A 27,070-nucleotide genomic window follows, 5' to 3' on the forward strand; every position below is an offset into this window, starting at 1 on the left:
AGAATTAGTATTTTGCCATTTTTGCTAGCGAAGTAAATTGTTCAGATTTGGAAGAACATGTTCTATTTAAAGAAAAACGTATTGAAACACTGTGGTCGTGCGTATTGGTGTTAGAAGTGGGGTTGGCTGCACCCAGGTGTCACCCACGGATGGCATGACTCCAAAACGCCAGCTTCTCCATAGTACAAAGAGCCGCATTGTAAAATTCTCTTACAGCATTCGGCTAAAGCCATAGAAGAGGAGAAGGGCAGCCCCTGATCTCCGGGGAAGCCCAGAAACCTCCAGAGTGATGTCATAAGAAGTTCTATCAAGGCCACACCCTCTTTCACTTAGGCCATACTTTTGGCTACACCAGGTGTCACCAGGCCCGGTGACTCCTTTGGTCATCCAATAGCTGGCTTGTCATGGTTAAGTGGGAGTGCTGGGAGAAAAGGATGCTGCTCTTCTTGCACATAAAAAAAACGCTCCTGTCAGAGAGGGGCGCCAATCAGTTTGTTGCAGGATCGCTCAGAGGCTGACCACTTTTTAGGAACAAAGGAGAAGCGGGTGGATAGATAAAAGGGCTAGTTGTCCACATGTAGCCCTGCTCCTGCTCTCATCCCTTCAACTGGCAGGGGCCATGCAGCCTGGATGCCAGTGGCATAACTAGATATTTGTAGGCCCCATACCAAAAGTTTGAAAGGGGCCCTATGTACCTCCCAATGGTAAAAAAAAATATATATTTCACATGTTTCTTTGATGGGGAAGGTGGGCCCCTTTCAGTTGTGGGCCCCATAGCAGCTGCACTCCCTGCACCTATGGTAGTTATGTCCTTGCAGAACCCGCATTTTCTGTAGATACTGCAGATCCTGTTACCTGAAGTTGGAAGAAGTCCTTTAGAAGCTGTTGAGGAGGGCTGAATGTTAGGGAATAATGTGTTTAGATAAGTTACTATGGATACGTTTTCCGTTGGTTTTTATTATAAGGGTCAATTGGGTAATGCTTCAATAGTGTTAATTAAGGTTAATTAAGACTATCATTTGAGTTAATGAAGGTGAAACTTTTTTGGTTAGATAGAACAAGGGAGTAATGAGCATATTTGTGAATGTTACTTAAATGAATTGATGATATGGGGATTGTAATAAATGATTTGGATGAAGGAGTTAATGATTAAAGGGACTAATTATGTTGAATGGTTTTGTTGTGATGATGCTGGAAAAGTTAATAATTGGGAAGAGGGGGTTAATTAGTGATGGTGGTTGACTTGTCTGGTGATAAAAAATTGCTCCGTGTATTGTATGGCAGTCTCAAAAATCCTCAATAGACTATAGTAAGTATAGCGGTCTAAGTATTGTGCGGCGGTCACAAACATGTGCTTTATATTGTGCGGCAGTCACAAAACTTGTATTGTAGGCGATGACTACAATGCTGTTTGAACTTAATGGCGAACAATAAGTTCTGGTTAAGGGGCTAATTCGGCATGGATCACAATCCACTCGCAAGTCTATACGCAATTCTCAAACCGTCAAACAGGTTTTGCCGTTTGTGTAAATGTGAGTAGGTCTGAGGCTTCCACTACTCTTCCACTGAGACATGGTGGAAGTGGTCAGCGTTGAAGTCACAGACCCTCCTAAAAAAGGCATGGGCATATCCAGAAAATGGCAGGTTTCCACCCCAAATGTTGGCTTCCTGTCAGTCAATGTACGGTCACATTACTTTTAAGATCCATACGCATTTTCAATCACTATTTTTCCTTGGGCATTCGTTGTCCATTCAACTGGATCCAGAAGAACATTGGCTGTGAAGATGTTGACCCGCATCCTAACTAATGCAAATGGAAGCTATGATAAGAAGCGTTAAGCACAACTTCATGACACTACTCATGCCATCAAGTGGGGTAGGCATGTTCCATGATGATGGCGGCCATCCTTGTGGTAGAATTGCCTGCTCCAATGCATACAGATGTAGCGCCGCTCATTCAGTTCTGGGGCTCGCCAGACCACCCCCACTGGCGATCCGGCGCTACATCTGACAGGGATGCGCAAGCAGAGGTGGGGGACTGCGTTGGGGACTGGCGGCGAGATGACGGGACTTGGGGGGGCTCTGCAGTAAGGGGACGCATGCGCATCTCGTTTGTGCACGTCCCCTACCGGCGGCTGGCGGGGGCTAGTGGCTGGTGAATCTACCAGCCAGCCCCTGCAAAGAAGAGGGACGCTCCATCTGTATCTCCAGAGCCCATCCCCTATTTTGGACACTCCGAGATATTAGGCAAACATGGAATAACCCTGTTATAATAATTTTCTTGGAAAACAGAAGAAGCTATTGCAACAAGAAATCACAAAGAAAATCTGATAACTGGGGAATTTAGTAAAGTGGCCTACACATGGGAAGATGAAGGGAGATGAGCGTTCTGAGCGATGCTAGATTGCTCAGAACGCTCAGCGCACAGCGCTGCACAGCCATGTGCTGCTGAACGATCTGTCAGGGTCAGTGTTCTCCGTAACCCAGCGAGCCTGGCGATTAACTTGATTTATCCAGCGTGCTGGATATTAAGCCCCAGGGCAATTGCAAAGTGCGGGGCAACGCACCGCTATCGCTATGCCACGACACACGGAGAGATGTAGGGGCATTTTCTAAGCAATCTATTGAGATTGCTTAGAAAATGCACGGGGACCGCTACGTATGCAGGCACCATAAGGCACCTGCTTTTGCTTATCTTATCTTTCTGATGATGTATACAATTGGAAATGGTTTTACAATTGCATTTCTCTTGTAATCACTGTTTGAAAAATGAGTGTGAAGTGGTCGTGTATGAACAAATACAAGCGGTAGATGTACTGTAGCAAAGCTTGGCGAGAGAGCGGTATCATGTACTGTAGCAAAGCTTGGCGAGAGAGCGGTATCATGTACTGTAGCAAAGCTTGGCGAGAGACAAAAGTGGATATAAAGTGCCAACCAATCAGCTGTTATTCTTCAAACACCGGTAAAATCAGTTAGGAGATGATTGGTTGGTACTTTGGGGGTCTATTTACCAATAAAGTATACAGAGATAGTATACCAGCAAATCAAATTCTAACTGCCACGTTACAGGCTGTGTTTTTAAAAAAATGACAGTTAGGAGCTGATGCGTTGGTACTTTACCTCTGTACACTTTCCAAAGCTTAGTACATCGGACCCACAGCCTATAAACTGACAGTTTGGAGCTGATTGGTTGGTACTTTGGGGGACATTTACCAAAATGGATTCGTAGAAAAAAGGTGTATTCGTAGGGAGAAATACACATTTTTTTTAAGAATTTGTATTTTCGGGATTTACAATCCCAAAAATACAACAATTCGTAGTCCTAAAGATGGAACATTCGTATTTGTATTTACAAATACGAATGTCTACACCATCGATAGGATACGACAGAAATCACCATTCAAAAGAATGGTGGTTTCTGATTTACTAAGCAGCCGTACTGACAATACGGCTGCTAAGTGGTGTAAAACACCCACGCAAATACGACAGGAAAATAGAACACCATTTTCCTGTTCTATTTGCGTTTTAGCCTGCACGGATCAGTCAGATCCGTGCAGGCTTCAGTGTAAAAAAAATAGAAAAATTAAATTCCCCCCCACAGCCGAAACCAGCACCAGGCTGAAGGAGCCGGGGCCGGTAATTAAAAATCAGGGAACCCGAAAAATAGGGGATCCCCGATTTTTAACACCCAGCCCCAGGCTCCAGGTCCGGGGCTGGTTCCCAAAATACGGGGGACAAAATGACTAGGGGTCCCCCGTATTTTAAGAACCAGCCCCAGGCACAACCAGCCAGCAGGGTAATGTCACAGCCGGGGGACACTTATAATATAAGGTCCCGCGGCCAAAACATTAACCCTACCGACCAGTCAGCCTGGCCAGGGGCCCTGGGGGAGTGGGGACCCCCCCAATGAAGGGGTCCCCCCCCTCCAGGACTTACCTGACCAGGCTGAAGCCTGGTGCTGTCCTCGATGCCCCTGGGCGGTGGGCATCGAGCTGATAGTGGTGTAAAAAATAGATTAAACTATTGTTTTTTACTGTGGCACTACAAGTGCCAGCAAGCCTCCCCAGCAAGCTGGGACTTGGAGAACCACAAGTCCCAGCCTGCTGGGCATTAAAGGGCCCGCTGGCACTTGTAGTTCCACAGTTAAAAAAATAGTGCACAAAACACACTGACACACTTTTAAAATAAAACTTTAATACACACATTACACACATACTAATACTTACCTATCTTCTTCCCGTAGGTAGCCCTGGTCCTGATGTCCTCCGGTCCTGTGTCGGCGTTCCTCTTCATGTCGACGTCCTTCTTGAAGTCGACGTCCCTGTCGGCGATGGCGTCCGGTGTCCGGGTCCGACGAAATCCATGGAGGAAGCTGTGGAAGGAAACCATACTCACCTGTCCCAGCGCGACGTAGTCCAGGTAAGGGTCTTGGCAAAAAAACAAACCGAACACCCCGAAACCAGCCGGACACGGAGACGCACGGTGTTTGTTTACATCGTGCGGCTCCGCCTCCCGAATGCCGCTATTGGCCGCCTTGCGGCCTAGCGGCTCCTCATTCGGGAGGCGGAGCCGCAGGATGTAAACACTGTGCGGCTCTCTGTCCGGCTGGATTCGGGGTGTTCGGTTTGTTTTTTTGTTTTTTTGCCAAGACACTTACCTGGACTACGTCGCGCTGGGACAGGTGAGTATGGTTTCCTTCCACAGCTTACCAAATGGATTTCGTCGGACCCGGACACCGGACGCCATCGCCGACAGGGACGTCGACTTCAAGAAGGACGTCGACATGAAGAGGAACGCCGACACAGGACCGGAGGACATCAGGACCAGGGCTACCTACGGGAAGAAGATAGGTAAGTATTAGTACGTGTGTAATGTGTGTATTAAAGTTTTATTTTAAAAGTGTGTCAGTGTGTTTTGTGCACTATTTTTTTAACTGTGGAACTACAAGTGCCAGTGGGCCCTTTAATGCCCAGCAGGCTGGGACTTGTGGTTCTCCAAGTCCCAGCTTGCTGGGGAGGCTTGCTGGCACTTGTAGTGCCACAGTAAAAAACAATAGTTTAATCTATTTTTTACACCACTATTAGCTCGATGCCCACCGCCCAGGGGCATCGAGGACAGCACCAGGCTTCAGCCTGGTCAGGTAAGTCCTGGAGGGGGGGGACCCCTTCATTGGGGGGGTCCCCACTCCCCCATGCCCCCTGGCCAGGCTGACTGGTCGGTAGGGTTAATGTTTTGGCCGCGGGACCTTATATTATAAGTGTCCCCCGGCTGTGACATTACCCTGCTGGCTGGTTGTGCCTGGGGCTGGTTCTTAAAATACGGGGGACCCCTAGTCATTTTGTCCCCCGTATTTTGGGAACCAGCCCCGGACCTGGAGCCTGGGGCTGGTTGTTAAAAATCGGGGATCCCCTATTTGTCGGGTTCCCTGATTTTTAATTACCGGCCCCTGCTCCTTCAGCCTGGTGCTGGTTACAGCTGTGGGGGGGACCCCACGCCGTTTTTTTTTTTTCATTTATTTATTTTTCTATTTTTCTTTACACACTGCAGCCTGCACGGATCTGACTGATCCGTGCAGACTGCTAGAAATAATTCATATTAGCAGCCGTATATACGGCCGCTAATACGGATGGCTACACCATCGGAGGGTTACAAAGCAGTCGTATCTGACTGCTTTGTAACTGACCCTCCGGAACACGAGTTTGCATACGACTTAAACAGTCGTATGCAACCGTAGGGGAAATACCAATACGAAAAACTAGGTTTTTCATATTGGTAAATTTCCCCCTTTATGTCACTTACAATAACCCACTGCAATATGGAATTTTGAACCTGAAAGGGAATTTAATAGACTTGGAAGTCTCAAGGAAACAGAAGGCCGAATGCTGTCATCCTGGGGTAATATAAAACATGGCATCTGCACCCATTGGGGCCTTTTGATCAGGTAAGCTATATTAGGTTAAGGTGGCGGGTAATAGATCCCATTTTCCTTGATCAGTTGATCAGCAAGAGCAGATTCTATAGTTATCTCCCAATTAGAGAACAACATATATGTAAAAATTAATATAACAAATGAAACATGTTAGCATACTCACCCCTAACAAGCAGCTCTGCCTCATCCGACACGCTGTCAGCCGTAGTCTGTACCCTGCAGCCATATCTCCCAGCATGCATCAGAAGAATGTTTCTAATCATTAAATCCGCCGAGGAGGCTTGCTGAAAAAGAAGCGATGCCCAATTTAATACATTATAAATCTACTTGGGAAAGGGTTGTCAATTAACCTACAAGAATAAAAAAAAGAAGAAGAACAATCATCTAATAGAACTGCAGCAAATCAATAACGGAAACGGAATTTTCTTGAATTATTCAAATATCAGCCTATTAAAGGATGATCCATGACTTCCCCAAGTACTTGGTAACCTGGTAATACTTAATGCTGTCTATGGGACAGATGCACTAAGCTTCAAAAGTGATCAAATGGAGCGTGATAAACAGCCAGCCAATCAGCTCCTACCTGCCATGTTGCAGACTGTGTTTGGGAAATATCAGGCAGGAGCTGATTGGTTGGTTATTTATCACTCTCCATTTTATCACTTTTGAAGCTTAGTGCATCTGGCCCTCTATCTGTTGATGATCCATCAATGGGCTATTTGTTCTTAACATTTACCTATTGTAAATGTCCAGGGGCCACTAGTTGCACTAAGCTTGAAAAGTGATAAAATGGAGAGTGATAAACAGCTAGCCAATCAGCACCTGCCTGCTACATCACAGAGAGTGTTTGAAAATGTCAGGCAGGAGCTGATTGGTTGGTTGTTTACCACTCTCCATTTTATCACTTTTCAAGCTTAGTGCATCTGGCCCCAGGTCAATGTCTGTCACAAACTCGTTCAACGTGTATCCATGCTGAACTTGGTTTTTTAAAATAAAATACTGATACCGTATAAATGTAGCCCCAGTTCGCCATGCAGCTGGGATGCCTGTTGAGATTGAGCTGACAGGTCCTGTGCAACTCCGTTAGCATCATCGTCGATCTACAGCATGTCGACCTTTTGTTTGTTTCAACCTACAGTATTTCAAATCTCTGGAATTAATTGAGAATCGAGATTTCATGAATTGGGTTTTTTTCAACGGTGAAGGACAGGGCTGGGCAACACTGGCCCTCCAGATGTTAGTGAACTACACATCCCAGGATGCTTTGCATTCGTTTTGCTATGTGGCCATGCTGAAACTGATGCAAGGCATGCTGGGATGTGTAGTTCATCAACATCTGGAGGGCCGGTGTTGGCCAGCCCTGGTGTAGGAGATAGTGATTTTACCCCCCCCCCCCCCCCGTGTTTGCCTTTAGTAAAGCTCCATGGTTGGAAAATAGGTGAAACTCACCTGAGATTCCACTCTTGGCCAAACAAGGATCTTAGTAAATGAACCCCATACTGTAGAACCTTATTTTAAAAAAATTAAAACTGCATTGAGCATTACAGGCGTAACCCCTGTCAGAGCCACTCACCACTTACCATCTCAGAGGCGTTTCTCCCTAAGTAGAGCAGTACATTTGTTGGTAGAATGATTGGGTAGATCCAAAACCATATTAATCACCACCCAAAGAGTGTCGTTTGAAAGGTCTACTATGCCTAGTTAGATTGTCAATAGGTCAACATGCACATGTTACATCTGCCCCATCTGTAGTGCACATGGTTTTGCCCATTTTGAGAACAAATTTGTCTTGCAATCAGTTCTGAATTAGGCCCATGGTATCCAGTGACTATCACCCACCTATGACATAGTCTCCAGTGACTATCACCCACCTATGACATAGTCTCCAGTGACTATCACCCACCTATGACATAGTCTCCAGTGACTATCACCCACCTATGACATAGTCTCCAGTGACTATCACCCACCTATGACATAGTCTCCAGTGACTATCACTCACCTATGATATACAGTAGTCTCTCCAGTGACTATCACCGACCTATGACATAGCTACAGTGACTATCACCCACCTATGACATAGTCTCCAGTGTCTATCACCCACCTATGACATAGTCTCCAGTGACTATCACTCACCTATGACATAGTCTCCAGTGACTATCACCCACCTATGACATAGTCTCCAGTGACTATCACCCACCTATGACATAGTCTCCAGTGACTATCACCCACCTATGACATAGTCTCCAGTGACTATCACCCACCTATGACATAGTCTCCAGTGACTATCACCCACCTATGACATAGTCTCCAGTGACTATCACCCACCTATGACATAGTCTCCAGTGACTATCACTCACCTATGATATACAGTAGTCTCTCCAGTGACTATCACCCACCTATGACATAGCTACAGTGACTATCACCCACCTATGACATAGTCTCCAGTGTCTATCACCCACCTATGACATAGTCTCCAGTGACTATCACTCACCTATGACATAGTCTCCAGTGACTATCACCCACCTATGACATAGTCTCCAGTGACTATCACCCACCTATGACATAGTCTCCAGTGACTATCACCCACCTATGACATAGTCTCCAGTGACTATCACTCACCTATCATATACAGTAGTCTCTCCAGTGACTCTCACCCACCTATTACATATTCTCCAGTGACTATCACTCACCTATGATATACAGTAGTCTCTCCAGTGACTATCAAACCACCTATGACATAGTCTCCAGTGACTATCACCCACCTGTGACATAGCCTCCAGTGACTATCACCCACCTATGATATACAGTAGTCTCTCCAGTGACTATCACCCACCTATGACATAGTCTCCAGTGACTATCACCCACCTATGACATAGTCTCCAGTGACTATCACTCACCTATCATATACAGTAGTCTCTCCAGTGACTCTCCCCCACCTATTACATATTCTCCAGTGACTATCAAACCACCTATGACATAGTCTCCAGTGACTATCACCCACCTATGACATAGTCTCCAGTGACTATCACCCACCTATGACATAGTCTCCAGTGACTATCACCCACATATTACATAGTCTCCAGTGACTATCACCCACCTATGACATAGTCTCCAGTGACTATCACACACCTATGACATAGTCTCCAGTGACTATCACTCACCTATCATATACAGTAGTCTCTCCAGTGACTCTCCCCCACCTATTACATATTCTCCAGTGACTATCAGTCAAATATGACATAGTCTCCAGTGTCTATCACTCACATATGACAGTCTCCAGTGACTATGACCCACCTGTGACATAGTTTCCAGTGACTATCACCCAACTATGATATGGTCTCCAGTGGCTAACCACTCATTCCCCCCTCCACCTTTTCTTTCCTTTCCTACATCATTCACTTCCCTGATAAAATGAACATTGCTATTGCAAATTATATTTGCATCTTTGTTTTAGTGTAACATTTTACTGTGTAACAGCTGTTTCAATTTGTTTCCTTGTAGCTTACTAAAGTTATACTTTTAGCAGTGTACATTGATAAACCAAATTGGAAAAAAACATCAGTTAAGTTGCATGTAAATTTATTCAGCCTTTTGTAGACAACTCTGATTTCCGCCACATGAAATTGCAATACCGGGAGAAGTTATTTCGCTTTTGAATTGACAAGTTCTTTTATTATAAATTTTCAATGATTCATATAGTATATCTATCGAGAACATCAATGCACATTTATTTACTCACTAATGGACATGATGACCATCCAAGGTGACACTAGTGCAATGGAGCCTGAATTCATTATTTTCTAAACTGTTCTTACAAATAAAATACATCTGGGGGAACCTGAGATGGAAATGGATTTAGGATTTCTTATACACAGAAAGCTGAGTACTAGGCTCTTGCTGCACAAGCAATAACAAACCAGGCGTGCACCGAAGCCTAGAAGGTAAGACATATGCAAGCATATAATAACTGCTACATTTCTTTATAGGACAGAACAAGGAACCCATTTGTGTGTTTGTGGGGGGGCGGGGGGGATTTCAGAGGGCTAGCACTAGGGATGTCAATCCCAGGGACATTTTTCAATCCTAGGATTCGGGATTGAAAAATGCTCAATCCCATGATTCCTGGGATTGAGCCACCCTAATATATACATGTAAGATATATGAAAACCGGCTGCCCCTGCATGTTTGCCTTACATGGGCTGGCCGGTGGTCAGTGTGGCGGTGGAGAGGTGCAGCAGGCAGTGCGGTGGTCGACAAAGAGGTGCGGCAGTGGAGAGGTGGAGAGGTGCAGCGGGTGGTGCGGGGGCTGGTGGTCTGTGCGGATCCGGTGGCCGTTGATCGGAGAAGAGGTGCGCTAGGAGCGAAGCAGTGGCGGGAGGGAAGTGGTGCAGCGGTGGACGAGAGCAGCCGTGCAGCATCTGAGTGGGCACTCAGAGGCTGCTGGCATTAGATTGTGCATGTGCAGGGATTCAAATTCCCAGGGATTTTAGGGCCAAATCCCGGGATCCCACTGATCCCAATCCCGGGATTCCCTGATCCTGATCCCGGGATTGGCCACCCTAGTTGGCACTTCTAGGCTAAGCCTATCAGCTGCCCAGACATAAACTAAACTTTTATTATTCATGATGAGTGTTTTAAAAGATCTCATCTCATTACAAACCAATACTGTGCACTGGTCTGCTTGGTGTCTTGGTGTGGCACTGTATATACAGTATGTTGCATGGATCTTATGTATTGACTTAGCTTCAGGTCATACTCCCCTCTCTACACTCTATCTGATGTGATAAACTCTAAGTCCTTTCATGTCTTCCTCTCTACACTCTTACTATGGCAATGCCCTCCCTACACTTTAACTCAGTGTGTACCTCCCTCTCTGCACTGTAAGGTCACCCCCTCTACACTCTTACTCAGTCCATGTCTCCATCGCTATACTAACTGAGGCCATGCTCCCCCTACACTCGAACTTAGGTCATTCCCCCTGTCTACACTCTGAGGCCATACCCTCTCTACCTTCTAACTTCATGTTTTCATCACACTCTAACTGAGGCCATGCTCCCCCTACACTCAAACTTAGGTCATTCCCCCGGGATGCAGTTAAGATCCCGGCGGTCGGGATCCCGGCGTTCAGAATCCCGATGCCGGAATCCCGACCGCCGAAATGCCGACACTTTCTCCCTCCTGGGGTGTCCACGACACCCCTGGAGGGAGAATAAATTAGTGTGCCGAGCGTAGCGAGGCACCGGGCCCGCTGCGTGGCGAGCGCAGCGAGCCCGCAAGGGGGGGCGATCCACGTCCCCCCCTTGTCGGCATTTCGGCTGTCGGGATTCCGGCGTCGGGATTCTAAACGCCGGGATCCCGACCGCCGGGATTCAATACTGAATCCCATTCCCCCCTGTCTACACTCTAACTGAGAGACCATGCCGCCTACATTCTAAAGCTGGCCATATACTACTGTGACTACAGCCAATCCCCCTTGAGCCACCCAGATCTTCTTCATGTTATATGTCGCATTTGACCTCCGACTCCAATGAGCACGGGACTGCGCACAGGATCGGATGTCAAACACATATGATTTGGCTACTTTTCACCCAATTTCTCTGCCCAATCTGTCGGAATCGCGTGATAAATGGGCAAATCGGACTAATGTATGGGACCTTAACTAAGGCCATGCCCCTCCCCTACTACACTCTAAATCAGGTGATGCATACCTATATTTTACAAGGCCTCAAATCTTACCTTTCTGTCCTACCTCGTCAACTCCCCCTTATCCTTCTATGGCTCTCCCAACCCCTTTCTTCCCATCCTTCTTGCCCAACATTTCTACTCTCCTAATTCACTGCACAGTTTCATCTTTCTCGGGTTTCCTAAAGAACTGCTATGTCTATTGTCCCACCACAACCTAATGTACTGTACATTTCTCCTCCCTAAACATTTAACAGGTATGGTCTTCGCTAATATGCACCACACAGCACCAATGTACAAGCTTTAAGCAAACAATGTTACATTGACAATGATTGGTGCATCAAGTTCTTCATTTTGCCTGGAGCGTAGCAAGGCCCAGTCACTAAGGTGCTATATTTGAATCTTCTCCCCAACTGCTATTCAATTGTATCATCTCTACATCCATGACCGATTTCTATGTCATATACTGTATACTGTACTCCATTGGTGAGGACGATGTTCTAATACTGGCTGAAATTATCACCGTGTGTGGGTTCCAGAAATTGCTGGCTACAAAATAACTTTAAGTGCAAATGCAAAAGCAATCCTAAAAATACACCAAGCACAATGCCACATGCATATAATTTTCAGCAATCAAATATCTGAACTAAAACTAAGAAACGTCAATGAGTTTAGACAAGAACATTACAGCTCGTCCTATGCTTTCTTGTGGGCTGAATATAAGATGACATTAGTAGCAATTACGAAGCACTTCCCGATCTGGCGACATGTTTACATTGTGATGTCTCAGGAACGGCTAGTCGAAAAGGCATGCCACTGTTGTCAGATTTTCCCTATAATTAAACATTGCTTTACTGCAGAGTAATCACTTCCATTTGACTTTATATAAATGCATTCACCTTCGCTTCTTCTTTGTAAAGAAAATCATGTTACATAAATAGTTTCTTCGTGTCCTAGATGCAGAATTCACAGGAATGAATCTTCTATCTACGGAACGGCAAACAGCTCCCGGTTCTTTTATCCGGCATATCTGCAACTTTCACCTGTACAGAATTTTTCTCTCTCCTGTGCTTTATGATGAAGACTAGATTGAAATCATATTTCGGAACACAAACAAAATGACTTTTCTTGCCCCCCTCCTAGTTACTCAGCTGGAAATATTTCGCTAGGTGCAAAAGTCACATACTTACTGTAAAAATCCACATATTTATTGCTCAAACTAAAAACAAGAGTTGAAAGGTTGCGCTGCCCCCAAGGTCTCCAAGCAGACTTTTTTTTGCCTTTCAGTCTTTTCAACGGTAGCTTGACCAATGGGGTTGACCTGCCTACTCTGTTAAATGCTCTTCTTGAAGTTTTACTGCAATATGGTGTGGTGTGTGTATGCCTTAGTGATGTTGTTATTTTTCAGTGCATTGAAAATGTTTTATATTGGTTTTATGGTGAAACCTCTGTGGTTATGTGATGGGTTGATATAAAATGTCAACTAAGGATCTCGCTGCAAAATAAAGGAAAAAATTACGATTGTCAAGCTTCTTGTTACAGTCTGCCATTGTGGTTTATCATAAAAATAAAGTCATCATTTTTTTTAAATAAGACTAAATATATTTAGGGGACTATACAATTACTCGCGATCATTGACCGCAAGTAATTGCTTTACTGGGGCTCTCCATTTAGCCCCAATACGCACCCAAGCTGCAGTATACTAGGGATTTTGTTTTATCTGCCTCAGGCAGGCAAAACCAAATCACTGAAAGCAGTCTTGTTTCCATGCGGAAATGGGGCTGCCTCGTGGAAACACACAGGTTTCATGGAACATGTATGTTTCATGAGAAAATTTATTTTTTGGAGGTGACCAAAAAAGGAATTCCTGGAAAAATAAGTCAGAGAAGCATCGGGAAAAACATCTGGGGTTTTGCTCCCAATGTTTCTCTGCATCTGATTGGATAACCCCATTAATACCCCCCCTCCTTTACAGCTAGAGGATTTCTCAGGGACGTGCAGTCAGGGGAGGCAGGGGAGGCAGAGCCTCCCCTGTCATAATGATGAAAATAATAAAAAGAAGATATTTATATATCTTCTTTTATTATTTTCATCATTTCTCCCTCTCCGGCTGCCTCCCACCCTCTTACACTGCTGCATGTGAGGGTGGGAGACAGCGGGAGAGGTGCCTCCCGCTGTTAACATTGAGATTCCGGGCAGCGTGGGGCGGGAAGGGGTGGGCAGGGGGGCAGGGTGCAGCAATGGGCTGAAAAAGCCCATTGAATATGAATGGGGAAGCGGCATTCATACTGGTGCCGCAATGACAGCGGCACCAGTATAAAGGCACGCCCCCAGATGTGATTGGACAGCGGATCCAGCACTGGATCTGCTGGCCCAATCACACATGCAGGAACGTGAGAGGATGCAGCAGCAGCGCGGAGTCCGGCGCCTGCTGGGAGACTGCCGTTGTCACTCACCCGGACCGGCCGCCGTCACCGCCGAGAAGATGACAGGTGAGTCCGCCGGGTGGTGGGAGGGCAGGTGGGGCGCGCATGTACCGGCGGCGGGCGGCCGCTGCATACCTATGTATGTAAGTGCCTCCCCAGGCAATGACCTCACCGCACGTCACTGGGATTTCTCCCTTCTGCAGAGAACACTTTTGGCATTTTTTAGACTGAACAATTCAAACATCGATATCAATAATTTGCCCACACATAATACGCGGGTGGATCAATAAGTACCTGTGTTTGAAGATAGGTGGCGTTGCTGAGGATAGTTGGCATTACTATTGTGTACTACCATCTTTCAAACAACGCCATACCAAATTTCAGATAGATTCAAAGGTTAGGTTTTTTTTTTCCACCACGACAATGCACCAGCTCCCTAATCCGGAATTGTTGGTGCCAAATTGCATGAATTGCGCTATGAATTGTTGCCGCATCCACTGTATTCGCCCGACTTGTCTCCCTGCAACTTCTTTCTTTTTTTTAACCTGAAAACATGGCTCGTGGGGAAAGAGTTCCGCTCAAATGAGGAGGTCATCGTCGAGAATGAATCCTACGTGAGTTTGACAAATCTTATTTTTTACAGGGTTTAAAGAAATGGCAGGGTCATTGGTAAAAGTGTATTGCCGTGAAAGGGGATTATGTTCAAATATGAAAAAAAATTGTGAAAAATATTCATCTTCATTCTTAACACAGGTACTTATGGATCCACCCTCGTATACCTGCTTGTTTTCAAGAAAATATAATTAGTTTGCTTAATACTCCAAACAAGTAAATAAAATGAAAGTAAAAAAAAACTTAGAGTTTTTTTCTTTGGTGTCATTCTACCTTTGCAAAACATAAAAAATAGGATCTAACATATATGTATGGATAATAAATGCTGCACTTCAAAAGGAAACACGTAAAATTTATAGAGATAATAATTCGAGTAGCACAGCAAAGTAAACCCAATCTCATTATTGCAGTGTAAAAATAAAGCAGCCAGTATTTTCGCTGCACAGAAACAAAATAACACCCAAATCTAACTCTCTCTGCACATGTTACATCTACCCCACCTGCAGTGCAGCATGGTTTTGTCCATTTGAGAAGGAATTTGACTTTGCGAGTGAACCAGAACTGTGCTCAGTTCTTGGTATCTAACGTTAAAAAATATATAAATGAACTGGATCAGGTTCAGTGAAGGGCAACTAAAGTAATAAAAGGTCTTGAGTCACTAAAATATAAAGATAGGCTATCCAGGCTGAAAATGTATACACTGGAAAAATGGTGCTTGAGAGGAGATATGATATATATAATATGGTATGTTCAAATACAGGATTGGAGATCATAAGGAACTAGGAGAAGACTTATTCAGTAGCAAAAATGTACTTAGGACATGCGTGCATTCCTAGAGGCTCGAGGAGGATAAACTTTGCACGGAATTAAGAAGGGGTTTCTTCACCATAAGAGCAGTTAGGGTCTGGAATTCTTTACCAGAAAATGTGGTAACAGCGAGTACAATAAATGAGTTTAAACTAAAACTGGATAAATTCTTGGACATTAATGAAATTATATAGTCATGACTAGATAAATAGGTTGGACTAAAGTGTGCTCCAGTGGTATAAAAAAAATAAAAAATAAAAAAATAATTGTCGTTCTTATTTATTTTTTATATCACTGGAGCACACTTTGAAGGGATAACTCCAAAGTAATCTGAACCCGAAAACCAGCACACCACCAGGAGGAAAAATAAACCATTACAGGTTTGAAAACACGTCACCTCAGAGTGAGTTGGGTACGCCCATCACTTTATGACACTTTGAATTTTTATTTCGATTTTTGTACACATCCACATAATCCCATACCTATCCCATTTCTCATTTTATGTGCATCGTTGAAATTATAACTATCGGGAATCACCACAATACGGAGCACCTTTAATCAAAAGAAAGGACATGTCTGACACAAAAATCACACAATGATTTTTCTTTATTTGCTTTAGTGAAATTATATATTGTTATTAATTTTTATCACTAAGTCATTAGCCTTGATTTTTTGATAGGCAGACTTGGTGGCGCCGTCCCAGATCCTGGTTCCCTATAAAGCTGCCTAAAGGTAGAGCTGTCCCTGAAAATCGGGTTTATCTATGACTCTGAACTACTCCCATAATGATTGTCCACATTCTGACCATACATCGCTTCACATCCCTCTGTACAGGGCATGGAACATTTGTGGCATCTTTTACTACAGAGATTTTCTGGCCTTTTTGATGGATCTGTGGTGACAACACGGATGACTAATATATGCAGGTAGCCGAAAATAAAAAATCACTAGTACAGGGGTTTCCAAACCAGTCCTCGAGATTTGCCAACAGGTCAAGTTTTCCCGGCCACCAGTGGATCTGTAGAATGTGTCGGTTAGGAATGAATACAGCACATGTCTGAAAATTTGACAATTAGTAATGACTCCAGTGTCATAACTATAATAAGTCTAGCGCTCTCCGATAAATTCTTGTTCTTGTATCTTTGTTGTTAGACTCTCACTAACAGGGGAGCCTTATCGGAGTAGCAGCTGATTATAAATCCTTTAGCGCAATACGAAGGCCAAATTGTATTTATTTTTATTTTTTTAACCTACATGTTGCTGATGGGGGTTTCTTGCTCATGGTCAGGGGATTATTGCTTTTTGCCAGAGGTTAAATGCTCTTTGCCAAAGTCTACATGCTGGTTGCTAGGGGTTTCTTGCTCATTGCCAAGGGTTACACGCTTGTTGCCAGGAGTTTCTTGCTCATTACCAAGGGTGACATTGCTTATTGCTAGGGGTTTCAATGCTTGTTGCCAGGGGGTTACATGCTTGTTGCCAGGGGTTTGCATGCCCCTTACCAGGGTTTTTATTCTTGTTGTCAGGGGATTATATGCTCCTTGCCAGGGGGCTCCATGCTCTCAGCATGTCAGTAGGACCTCTAGCATCTGTCTCCTACATGGCGGCAGACATTTTGGGAGAGACGGATAAGCAGATTCCATACAGACTGACAGACTGCATGGAATCTGCAGAGGCCCTGCACCACGCGACACTCTCCTGACCACTGCTTGGACTGTGGAACCCTATTTATGCCACTGACTCCAACTGTGCAAACGTGGACTGTTTATAGATCTCGAGGACCGGTGTGGCTTGTCCAGCACTAGAAAATCCCTAGGAACAGGCTGCAATTATAGAGGCCATTTAGAAAAACATGATTATATGCTTTTAAAGTAGAGTTTATTTATGCTTTAGAGTTAAATAAAATAAGGAACAATGTAGTGCTTTGTAAAAAGAAAAAAAACAACAACATAAATTACAAGATGAATTACAAGACTGCATAGACTAAAAATAATATACAGTATTTGTAAGCTTCATAATAGAAGCTGTCTCTAAATCACATATTGGCAAACGCAAAGAAATATAGAAAACATTCAAATAATTGATAGTCATATGTGTGATAATAAATGACAAGCTGACAGAATGGATTTGTACGTGCTGGTATCATGTTGATAATGTGGAAATAATGTCTTCCCTCAGCTGGTTTATATACTAATAGTCTGAATTGTTGTGAATTGCAATTATTGCAGCATGTCTTTACTATGTAATAATAAAAAGCTATTTCTTTTCAGTCAATGAAAGTTGGAATATTATGACAGTGTAATTCCGCAATTCTTTCATCACTCAAATTATCTTTATTAAACTGTAATTTTAGCTAGAAATTCCCATTATCCTATAAAGCCGCTGTTTTAAAACGATTCCTTTGCCGCAAAATGCTCGTAAGATAAATGCGTTTCCCTTGTGTTCAACGTGCTTTATGTTTTCACAAAAATGGATGGCGATGTACGTATTAAGAAGACACCCTCGCAGGTAGTGTTTACACAATAATGAAATTGTAGGCAATTTTGACAAGATGTGTTTGACTAGTTTAAAACAGGAGTGGCCCAACCGGTCCCCGAGAATTACCAACGGTCCACATTTTATAAACCACCTAGCTGGTGCACAGCTGTAGTCATTACTAACTGTCACATTTTCAAACCTGCTGAATTCATTCCTACTATAGATCCACAGGTTGCCTGATATACGTGAACTGTTGGTAGATCTTGAGGACAGGTTTGGCCACAACTGGTTTAACATTTTCATTTCACCTTTATCAATATCCCAAGTGGTCAGTATGAACAAGGTGTAACCAATCATACCACTGGAATTTTCACAGTAGAACATTGTATCTGACTCTACTTCCTCTTCACTACCTCTGTCAGTCAGAGTTCCGCAAGGCTCAGTTTTAGGTCCTCTGCTTTTCTCAATCTATACCTACTCTCTTAGCAAACTAATCAGCTCTTTCGGATTCCAGTATCACTTGTATACGGACGATACTCAAATCTATCTATCAACCCCATAGTTGTCACCAGTGGTCTTGGGCTGAGTTTCTGAATGTCTCTCTGCCATCTTATCTTGAATGTCTTCTCGCCACCTCAAACTCAATATTTCCAAGACGGAATTACTTATATTCCCACCAGCTAATCAAAGTTACCATTTTGATATCTCTATAACTGTTGACAACTCGACAATCTGTTTTATCACGGTCTACAATAGTAAAGTGCAAGGGAATCTGCTGTGCAATATACAAAACGTGTATGCAATTATGCACCAGTTAGCTCCATGCGAGTGATTATGTGAAAAAAAGTCTGGAACCACAGCCTGAGAGGGTGTGTTATTGCTCGGCGACAATGTCTATGATTGATAGTCAACAGTTTGACCCCCAAAAATCAACATGTGCAAGGACAACACTGGAAAAATAGTCAACACAACAGATTGACATTGAAAACGTCGACATGAGCTTTTCTAATTTTTTGGGTGTTGACACCGGAGAACGTGGACCCCCAATTAGTGAATCACTCCGCTCGCCAAGCTTCAGGCTACTTTGCCATTTCCACTTGGAGTCCACATGGATGGTATAGTATGTAAAAAAGTCCATAAATAAATAAATACAATCGGAAAAAAAAAGTCAACTTATTGATTGTATCGAGCATACAAATGTCAACCATATGGTGTTGACCGATTGACTGTCAATCTAGACATTGTCTGTCAGCCATCTGGATACCAGCCTGAGGTTTTTTTTTTAACTAATATGGGAGTTCTATTGAAAATGGGATGTTTTCCATAGCAATCAATAACAAACTACTTATTAATTTCGCACCTTCTAGGACAGAGGTAGCCATCTCCAGTCCTCGAGAGCTACCAACAGTTCACATTTTCTAGACAACCTAGCTGCTGCACAGCTGCACTCGTTACTCACTGACACATTTTAAAAGATCCACAGGTGGAGCTAATTACTTCACTGGTGATTCTGTGAGGAGATCTGGAAAACATTAACTGTTGGTAGCTCTCGAGGACTAGAGTTGGCTACCCAAGGTCTAGGAGATAACAGATAGAATCTGATTGGTTGTTCACAGCATCATCCCATCTTAGTAAATAAACTCCTGAGAGAGAATAATTAATGCAGTAAAGATGTCAGACATCATTATCAAGTTGATGAAGAGCTGCAGAATAACAAGTGCTGGACTTGTGAAAGATAGCAGCTTTCTGTTTCACCACAGATGTTTGTTCAAAGAGACGTAATGTGTCATCACTTGCAAATAGAAATATTTGCTGACCCTGTGTTTTGGATTCATCTTCATGTTTTGGTTTTGCAAAACCAGCCTGACGTGTTTTGTTTATTAAAAACAGCTAAAATCATGTAATTTGGGCTTGTTTTTGTTCCTACAGTCATATTAACTTCAATTATTTCCAGTCACTTTCAGTCAATTTGACCAGTGGCGTAAGTTCATCCATGTTGCCCGGAGGCAAGATAAGTATTGGTGCTCCCCCCCCCCCCCCCCCCCCCCCCAATAGCTCAATCAGTGAGGTGTCTGTCTCCAGTAAGGTCATGGGATCTAATACAGGGTGTGATATTTGCAAAAATAATGTTAGAAGGAGGAGTCAGCCACATTAGCAATACCAGCTGCTTTCAACTAACTGATTCAAACTTGCAGGGGAGGAGAGGTGCCCCCTTGGGAGCAGGAGCCCGGAGGCAGATGACTCCATTGCCTCCCAGAGTTCTGCCTCTGAATTTGACAACCCCACAGATCACAATATTGCTCACCAGTATTGGCAAAAGGCTGGCTGGCTAAATGCTGAGACGGAGCAGAGGCACAAACACACGGCAGTGTAAAAGACTAAAGGACATCTATGATACATTGCCCCACAGCAGTGGCAGACAGGGTGGCAGTTTACTAAAGGAGACTAATTGAACCAACTAAAATACTTTAAAATTCAAGAGAAAATAATAAAACACAGAATAATACCTAGTAATACGGAGAAAACTGCAACTAGCATGAGCAAAAATCAAAAATTAAATGCATGGGGTTTTCTTTCTCCCGCCTTCCCCAGGCATAATTGCTGTGGACTGTCCCGGTAGAGCAGATAAATCACACATCAGGTTTTAGCGTATACCGACAAGCCTGTTGCCCAGCTCTGGGCAACCACCATCCATTAGCCGACCTGGGGGGTGAGGAGCATGACACCCACACACTAAACACAGTTAGCCAGCCACAGATCCAGATTAAGGGGGTAGGGGGGGCACATGGAACACCATACCCCAGGCCTCCCTCTGTCAAGGGGACCCCCCGGCCAAAGCCCACTGACATCACTGGCTCTCCCTCTTGAGCAGCAGAAGAAAGAACTTGGCATCCAGAATGCGATCAATAGAATGGAGGGAGGGCTGTAAGTGACACGCCTGTTCCAATTGAGAGGGTGTGACTACATCCCTGTCCCAGGCCACACCCCCACTCTATGGTAGGAGTGCCAGGGAAATGTCTCTACTTACTGTAGTTCTGGACCTAGCTGCTTTTCTTGCATACAGTATGCAGTATAACCGTGAACATTAGAACGTATAGTCATGGATGATGCACAGAAATGTTTGTAAGCTACTATGGGCGAGATTCTCCATTACAGAAATGCGGTAAAATCCCCGTTATCGGGTTTTTACCGCATTTCTGTATTCTCTAACCTCCCTCCGCAGTGTCACCGCTGCGGAGGGAATCGCCAGGAAAAGCTGGCGGTTCCCTGCAGAAGCCTATGGGCTTCTTACCGCAGCGGTCCGTCACGGATCCCTCCCAGCATGCCCTGCGGCCGGCGCGTCAGTCTGCGCATGCGCAGACGGACTCCCGGGTCATAGACCCGGAAGTCCAGCAACGGCGCCGCATCGCAAGGGACAGCTCTTACCGCAAGAGCTGTCCCTTGCGTTAATGACCGCATATTTTAGAGAATATGCGGTCATTAGAAATGCAGTGGCCGGCGAAGAGGGCTGCGGATTTTAGAGAATCCCGCCCATTATCCTTTAACCTATTACCAGCCCTTTTCTACTTATTTTACTTACACATAGCTACCATTGAACACCGTGTTCTCCAACTAAATACAATGTCTATTTTGATGTTCTCCGGACTGTATTCACGTATTATTTGTGTCTTTGTGGTTACCTTAATAAACTTATACGATTGAAAAAAAAGTAGTAATCCCTCTTTCTGATTATATAGGAAAAACGAGTATAGGAAAAATGAATATAAACTAATTAAATGTTTTATGCAAAACGTATATATTTTTACAAGGAGAACATATTCAGATAATTTCCTTTTTTAGCTACGACACTAACGGTTTATACTACCTAGATTCCCTCTGGTGCTTTCTCGGGATACGCGCTACATTTTTTTCTTTTAATCTAAAGTTCTCCTAGCTTGCTCATTTTGTTCTCCAGGGATATCCAGCGCTATAATGGGAAGGATGTCTCTGGCCACCGGGTATGGGACATTGCCTTCTACGGATGCCCGTGTGCCCTGCTCTGGCTCTGTGTACCAGTAAACAACAAAGCAAACAAAGCAAAACTTCCAGAAATCAACCATGAAGATAGAATACATTTGTCAGTTTTAACCTAACATTCTATTTAAGCTCAGTTAATAATATTTAATATGGACTTGCAGCCAGATGTACTAAGCTTTAAAATATAGAGGGATAAACTACCAACCAACTAGCTCCTGTCCTTTTTCAAATACAGCCTGTAACATGGAAGTTAGAAGCTGGTTAGCTGGTATTTTATCACTCCCCACTCTACTGTTCAAGGCCTTATACATCACGCACAATTAGACTCTCCGCTAGCCTCCAAACTTTCAAGCGTTTCCTGAAAACTCACCTCTTCCGGCAATCCTATTATATTTAATTACCGCACGCATAACCCTCTGAGGCACTTATGTATTATACAGCTTCCCTTCTGGACTTGTAACTTGGTGGGACTGCTATGCTATTGCTGGTGCCTGTCCTTGTGTTTCCCTCCTATGTCCCTATAGATTGTAAGCTTGCAGCAGGGCCCTCCTACCTCCATGTCTGTCTGTTGTTATCCAGTTTGTTTTATCACTGTCTACTATTGTAAAGCGCAACAGAATCTGCTGCGCTATATAAGAAACTGTAACGGAATCTGCTGCGCTATATAAGAAACTGTAACGGAATCTGCTGCGCTGTATAAAAAACTGTAAATAAATAAATAAAATCTGTCCCTCAATGTGATATTTACTCCCAAATTCACAATGCAATATTATTTTTTGCATGCATGCTCCATTGTTGGGGTGCACACCCAGTGGGTGCCGTATAACTCTCTGACAGTCGGGATTATGGTGGTAATTTTTCCGACATCACAATCCTGACCCCCATAGACGGAGAATAGAGAGAAATGTGGCCAGCTCACTTCGCCAACGATCGCTTCAATGTGCTCGCCCCCCTGTCAGGCTCCTTACAGTCGGGATTCCAATGTGGAGAAATGACCATCAGAATCCCATCTGTCAGTAAGTTATACCATACCCAACCCAACAAACCCCTGACTGAGAATTATATGGAGGAATTTTTGGTACTCTTTACCTAGAAGGGCGCCCATCGCGGCCATCGCATGTACCAAAAAATCACATGCGATGCGACCGACGCGATTACCGCGATTTCTCATTGGGAACAATGTTAAATGTCCCAATTGACCCGATTTTCCATAGGGAACAATGTTAAAAGGCCCACAGAGGCCAAATAGCCACCCTGAAGTGTGAAATGGACCCCCAATTGTTAACGCCACCCCACGATCAATGTCAACCGGCGGTACGCGTCCTACGACCTTTTCATACCCCCACTATCCACGTCGGCGTGAAGTTGAGAATAGAAAGTGTGGCGAGCGTAGCGAGCCACCGAGCCCGAAGCGTGGTGAGCGCAGTGAGCCCTGCGAGGGGACGCGGACACCTGTGAAGCCGCGAGGGGACGCGTATACCTGTGAAGGTGTCCGCGTCCGCTCGCCACACTTTCTATTCTCAACTCCACGCCGACATGGATAGTGGGGGTATGAAAAGGTCGTAGGACGCGTACCGCTGCCCCTCGCGGGCTCGCTGCGCTCGCCACGCTTCGGGTTGACGTTGATCGTGGGGTGGCGTTAACAATTGGGGGGGCCATTTCACACTTCAGGGTGCCTATTTGGCCTCTGTGGGCCATTTAACATTGTTCCCTATGGAAAATCGGGTCAATTGGGGCATTTAACATCGTTCCCTATGGGAAATCGCGGTAATCGCGTCGGTCGCATCGCATGCGATTTTTTGGTCGCATGCGATGCGACCGACGCAATTTTTTTACCTTACGATGCCCAAGATCAAAATCGTGGGAGCCCTTCTAGGTAAAGAGTACCGAATTTTTATTTTTTTGTCATCAATAGTTTTTATTGAATATAAATTTTCAAGGGGGGGGGGGGTAGTAGAAAAAGGGTTGGGTTTAGACAGATGAGGGAACATAAAAGGCATCAAGATTCCATTAATGAAAAATATATGGTTACATAGTTAATACACTCATAAACAGTATAATAATTCAAATATATAAAAAATATCAAAGCTATTATCATATCATATTATCATGCAGGTGTCAAGTAGTAAATTGAAAGGTCATTCATTGAAGACTAGTGGAGGATTCTCATTTACAGATGGAGCCATGCTAGTTCATGCGGCCGGTGTGCCATAGCTTTCAGTCTTGGTGCAGTGGTCGCCGAGACGGGGACGTGCAAGTGGTTCATACGCACACACGTCCCACTGCCGCGAATGGAGCATCTCAGATGCACGTGTGTCCCATTCTCGGCGAACGGCGCACTGAGGCAGAAAGCTATGGAGCATCGGACGCATGAACAAGTGTGGCTCCATCAGTAGGCTGAATTGGAGGGGGTCACTTTGGTCATCTTCTGTTATGAATATGTGCCAGGAACTCCATCGCACCAATGGGTATGAATTTGGCATATTCTGTTTCCATGGAGAATTTAAAATTAGTTTTCTGGATAACTTTGTTAAGAGCCGGCTGCTTCCACTGTGTTGTTTCCCCACTTATTATGGTGTCCAAGTTGACACACCAAAAAAACCATGACAAACATGTTGATCTTTTCCATGGCAACCTTTCCCATGCCAACCTAATGCTTGTGTCAACCTATTGACCATATGTCAACCTAATTTATGTAAACCTATTTCGTACGTCGACCTATGATTGACATACTGTACAGCTGGCATTTGGGTCTGTGAAAGGCAGTGTTCCAACAACTGCTGGTGTGTTCTTAGTGGTTGAATGGCCTCGCAGTTGGTCCGGTGGCTGCATGTTTAGATGCAGCTGTGGATCAGAGAAGCCAACAGTGGTGTTTGTTTTACTAAAGATGCCTCTTGCGGCTTATGCATGTTTTAGCACAGCTGCTGTGTACACAGGTCCTCATTTATTTTTGTAAGTAAAGCAAAAAAGCAGGCAACTGGGCAAAACCACATTGCACTGCAAGTGGGGCAGATGTAACATGTGCAGAGTTAGATCTGGTTTGGGGTGTATCCAAACTGAAAGATAAATTACAGTGTAAAAGTAAAGCTGCCTAACATCTGTTCGCTGCATGCAGAAGCAGACAGCATTTACCCTGCCCAGAACAAAAATAAATCTATTGGCTCTCCTTGGCAACATGGTTTGTTCCAAACACCAAGGTGGGAATTTACTAAGATGTGAATTAGACTTCACATGTGATGTTGCTATGGGCAACCAATCAGATCCTGTCTACTATCTTCTAGAGGGTGCTAAATAAATAAGAAGTAGATTCTGATTGGTTGCCGTTAGCAAAGTAACCTGAGCGCAGCTGACACTCCGGTTTGGGTTTTTGCTGTTGCAGTGGTGACAGGCAGTCTGTTCACTGCAGGGAATCCGGCACTGGTTTTGTGCTCACAGTCTGTGATGTCTGAGTGGGGCGTGGCAGCACCTGCTATATAAACCTTCCTCTCAGGCTAGGCAGGTGCTGCAGAATCCTAGTCAGATAGCCAGTCAGCCTTGTTCTGTGCCTAGTTAGTTTCTAGCAATTGTATTGTATGTTGATTACAGTAATATAGGTCTTGGAGTTTGCATCTTTGTGCCTTGATCCAGACCTAGCCGTAATCAGGAGTTGTGACTGTAACTGATGGGTCCCTGTACCACCTTGTGGATCCAGCTAGGATGCTGTTACACTCCCTCATTTCCTGTGTAACCTCTCTCACTGTGCAGCACTCACTGGTATCAGCTTGGTGGCAGCTAGCTGAACCTGTGTGCTGCAGGTGAGCTCAGGTCCTGATATCTTACCCTTTCCCTCAGTGCAGAGCCCACGGTGGCAGCTTGGTGGCAGCTAACTGAACCCGTGTACTGCAAGCGAGGGGTACGGGTTTAGGATATTTTCCTATGGGCTTCTTCATCTCTGACCTAGGAATCTAAAGGCCTCCCTCTGTAGTACCCTGTTGGGACTGGGGTTGCCTATAGCAACAAGTACATTCACTTGTCAAAGCATTACACCAAGCTCCACTATAGGTGCCTGTGAGTTCCCCCAGTATCCTCTCTGTGTATTGTATCTATCCTTCCAGTCTGTTTTAGTGTTAGTACTTGTTCACTACTGATGTTTGCACTGTTCCTATGTCTCTGTGAGTCTGCCTAGCACTGCCCCTGTGTCTCCGTCCGTGGTCCTCTCCATGGTATCTAGTTTGTGCACTCCCAGGTGCATTCATACTGTCAAGTGGCATAACAGTTGCCCATAGCAACATCACATGTGAAGTCTAATTCCCATTTTAGTAAATTTCCCCCATAGTCTCTTTTTCTTTTTTATTTACTAACAAACGTGAATCCGTTCCACACACGCTCCGGCTGTGCTATAGCATCCATCTCTAAATCAGGACATATTTATATATTTAAGTTTAGTGATTATTTTATGTTCTAACTCCTGCTAATGGCAACACAATAAATGACTACAATACCTACCCCAGTCCTATTGTACGACCTCAGTGCATGGCACAATACAACCTACAGTATACTCTAATCAGTCATTTAAGGTCACGATATGGCTGTTGTTGCTATTTTAATATCAGTCATTCTCAGCATTTTACACCCAACACTGTGCCAGCTTCTAATTATCTCCTGTGCTACTCACATCAAATACAGCTGTAGTTCTGAACTTGCTCAACTGCCAGTTGCAGAAAGATATTGTTGGAAATGATGGCTGTACCTGCCAAAAGAATGCCATGTTTGTATATTGAGCTTGCATTGCCTTGAACTATGAGTTTTATCTTATTTACTAAGAAATAAGTAAACTAAGAAACCTGCAAAAAGTTGTTTTAAGTTTACTTCCCCGTAATTACCATAAAATGTATCCAGTGAGAGACAGCAGAGAGGCAGGGTTAAACCAACAGAACACCAATTAGATAATTGCAGTAATCTAAGTAGAAGAAGGGAAAATATGGGTGTTCTGGAGCTATACCAGCATCTTCAGCTACAGTATGTAAACTGAGAGTTCTATTGGGTATTTTGACTTAAGCTCTCTCATACACAAATGTAAAAGTATATACTGTATAATATGGCATCAGAATTATTGGGGTATTTAATCCCGGACGTTATTTCC

At 44.2% G+C, this 27,070-nt stretch overlaps 1 protein-coding gene across 1 annotated transcript in view; it reads right to left on the reverse strand.

Annotated features, from left to right (window-relative positions):
- Nucleotides 1-27,070, reverse strand: part of CNTN5 (contactin 5) — a 1,198,205-nt gene that overhangs the window by 120,852 nt on the left and 1,050,283 nt on the right. The window contains exon 17 of the mRNA XM_083170083.1: nt 6,093-6,213. Coding sequence (XP_083026209.1) covers nt 6,093-6,213 — 121 coding nt within the window. The remainder of the gene's footprint in view (nt 1-6,092; nt 6,214-27,070) is intronic.

The sequence above is a fragment of the Crinia signifera genome, chromosome 2 (genome assembly GCF_055691185.1).
Source record: "Crinia signifera chromosome 2, ASM5569118v1, whole genome shotgun sequence".
NCBI classification, from domain to species: domain Eukaryota; kingdom Metazoa; phylum Chordata; class Amphibia; order Anura; family Myobatrachidae; genus Crinia; species Crinia signifera.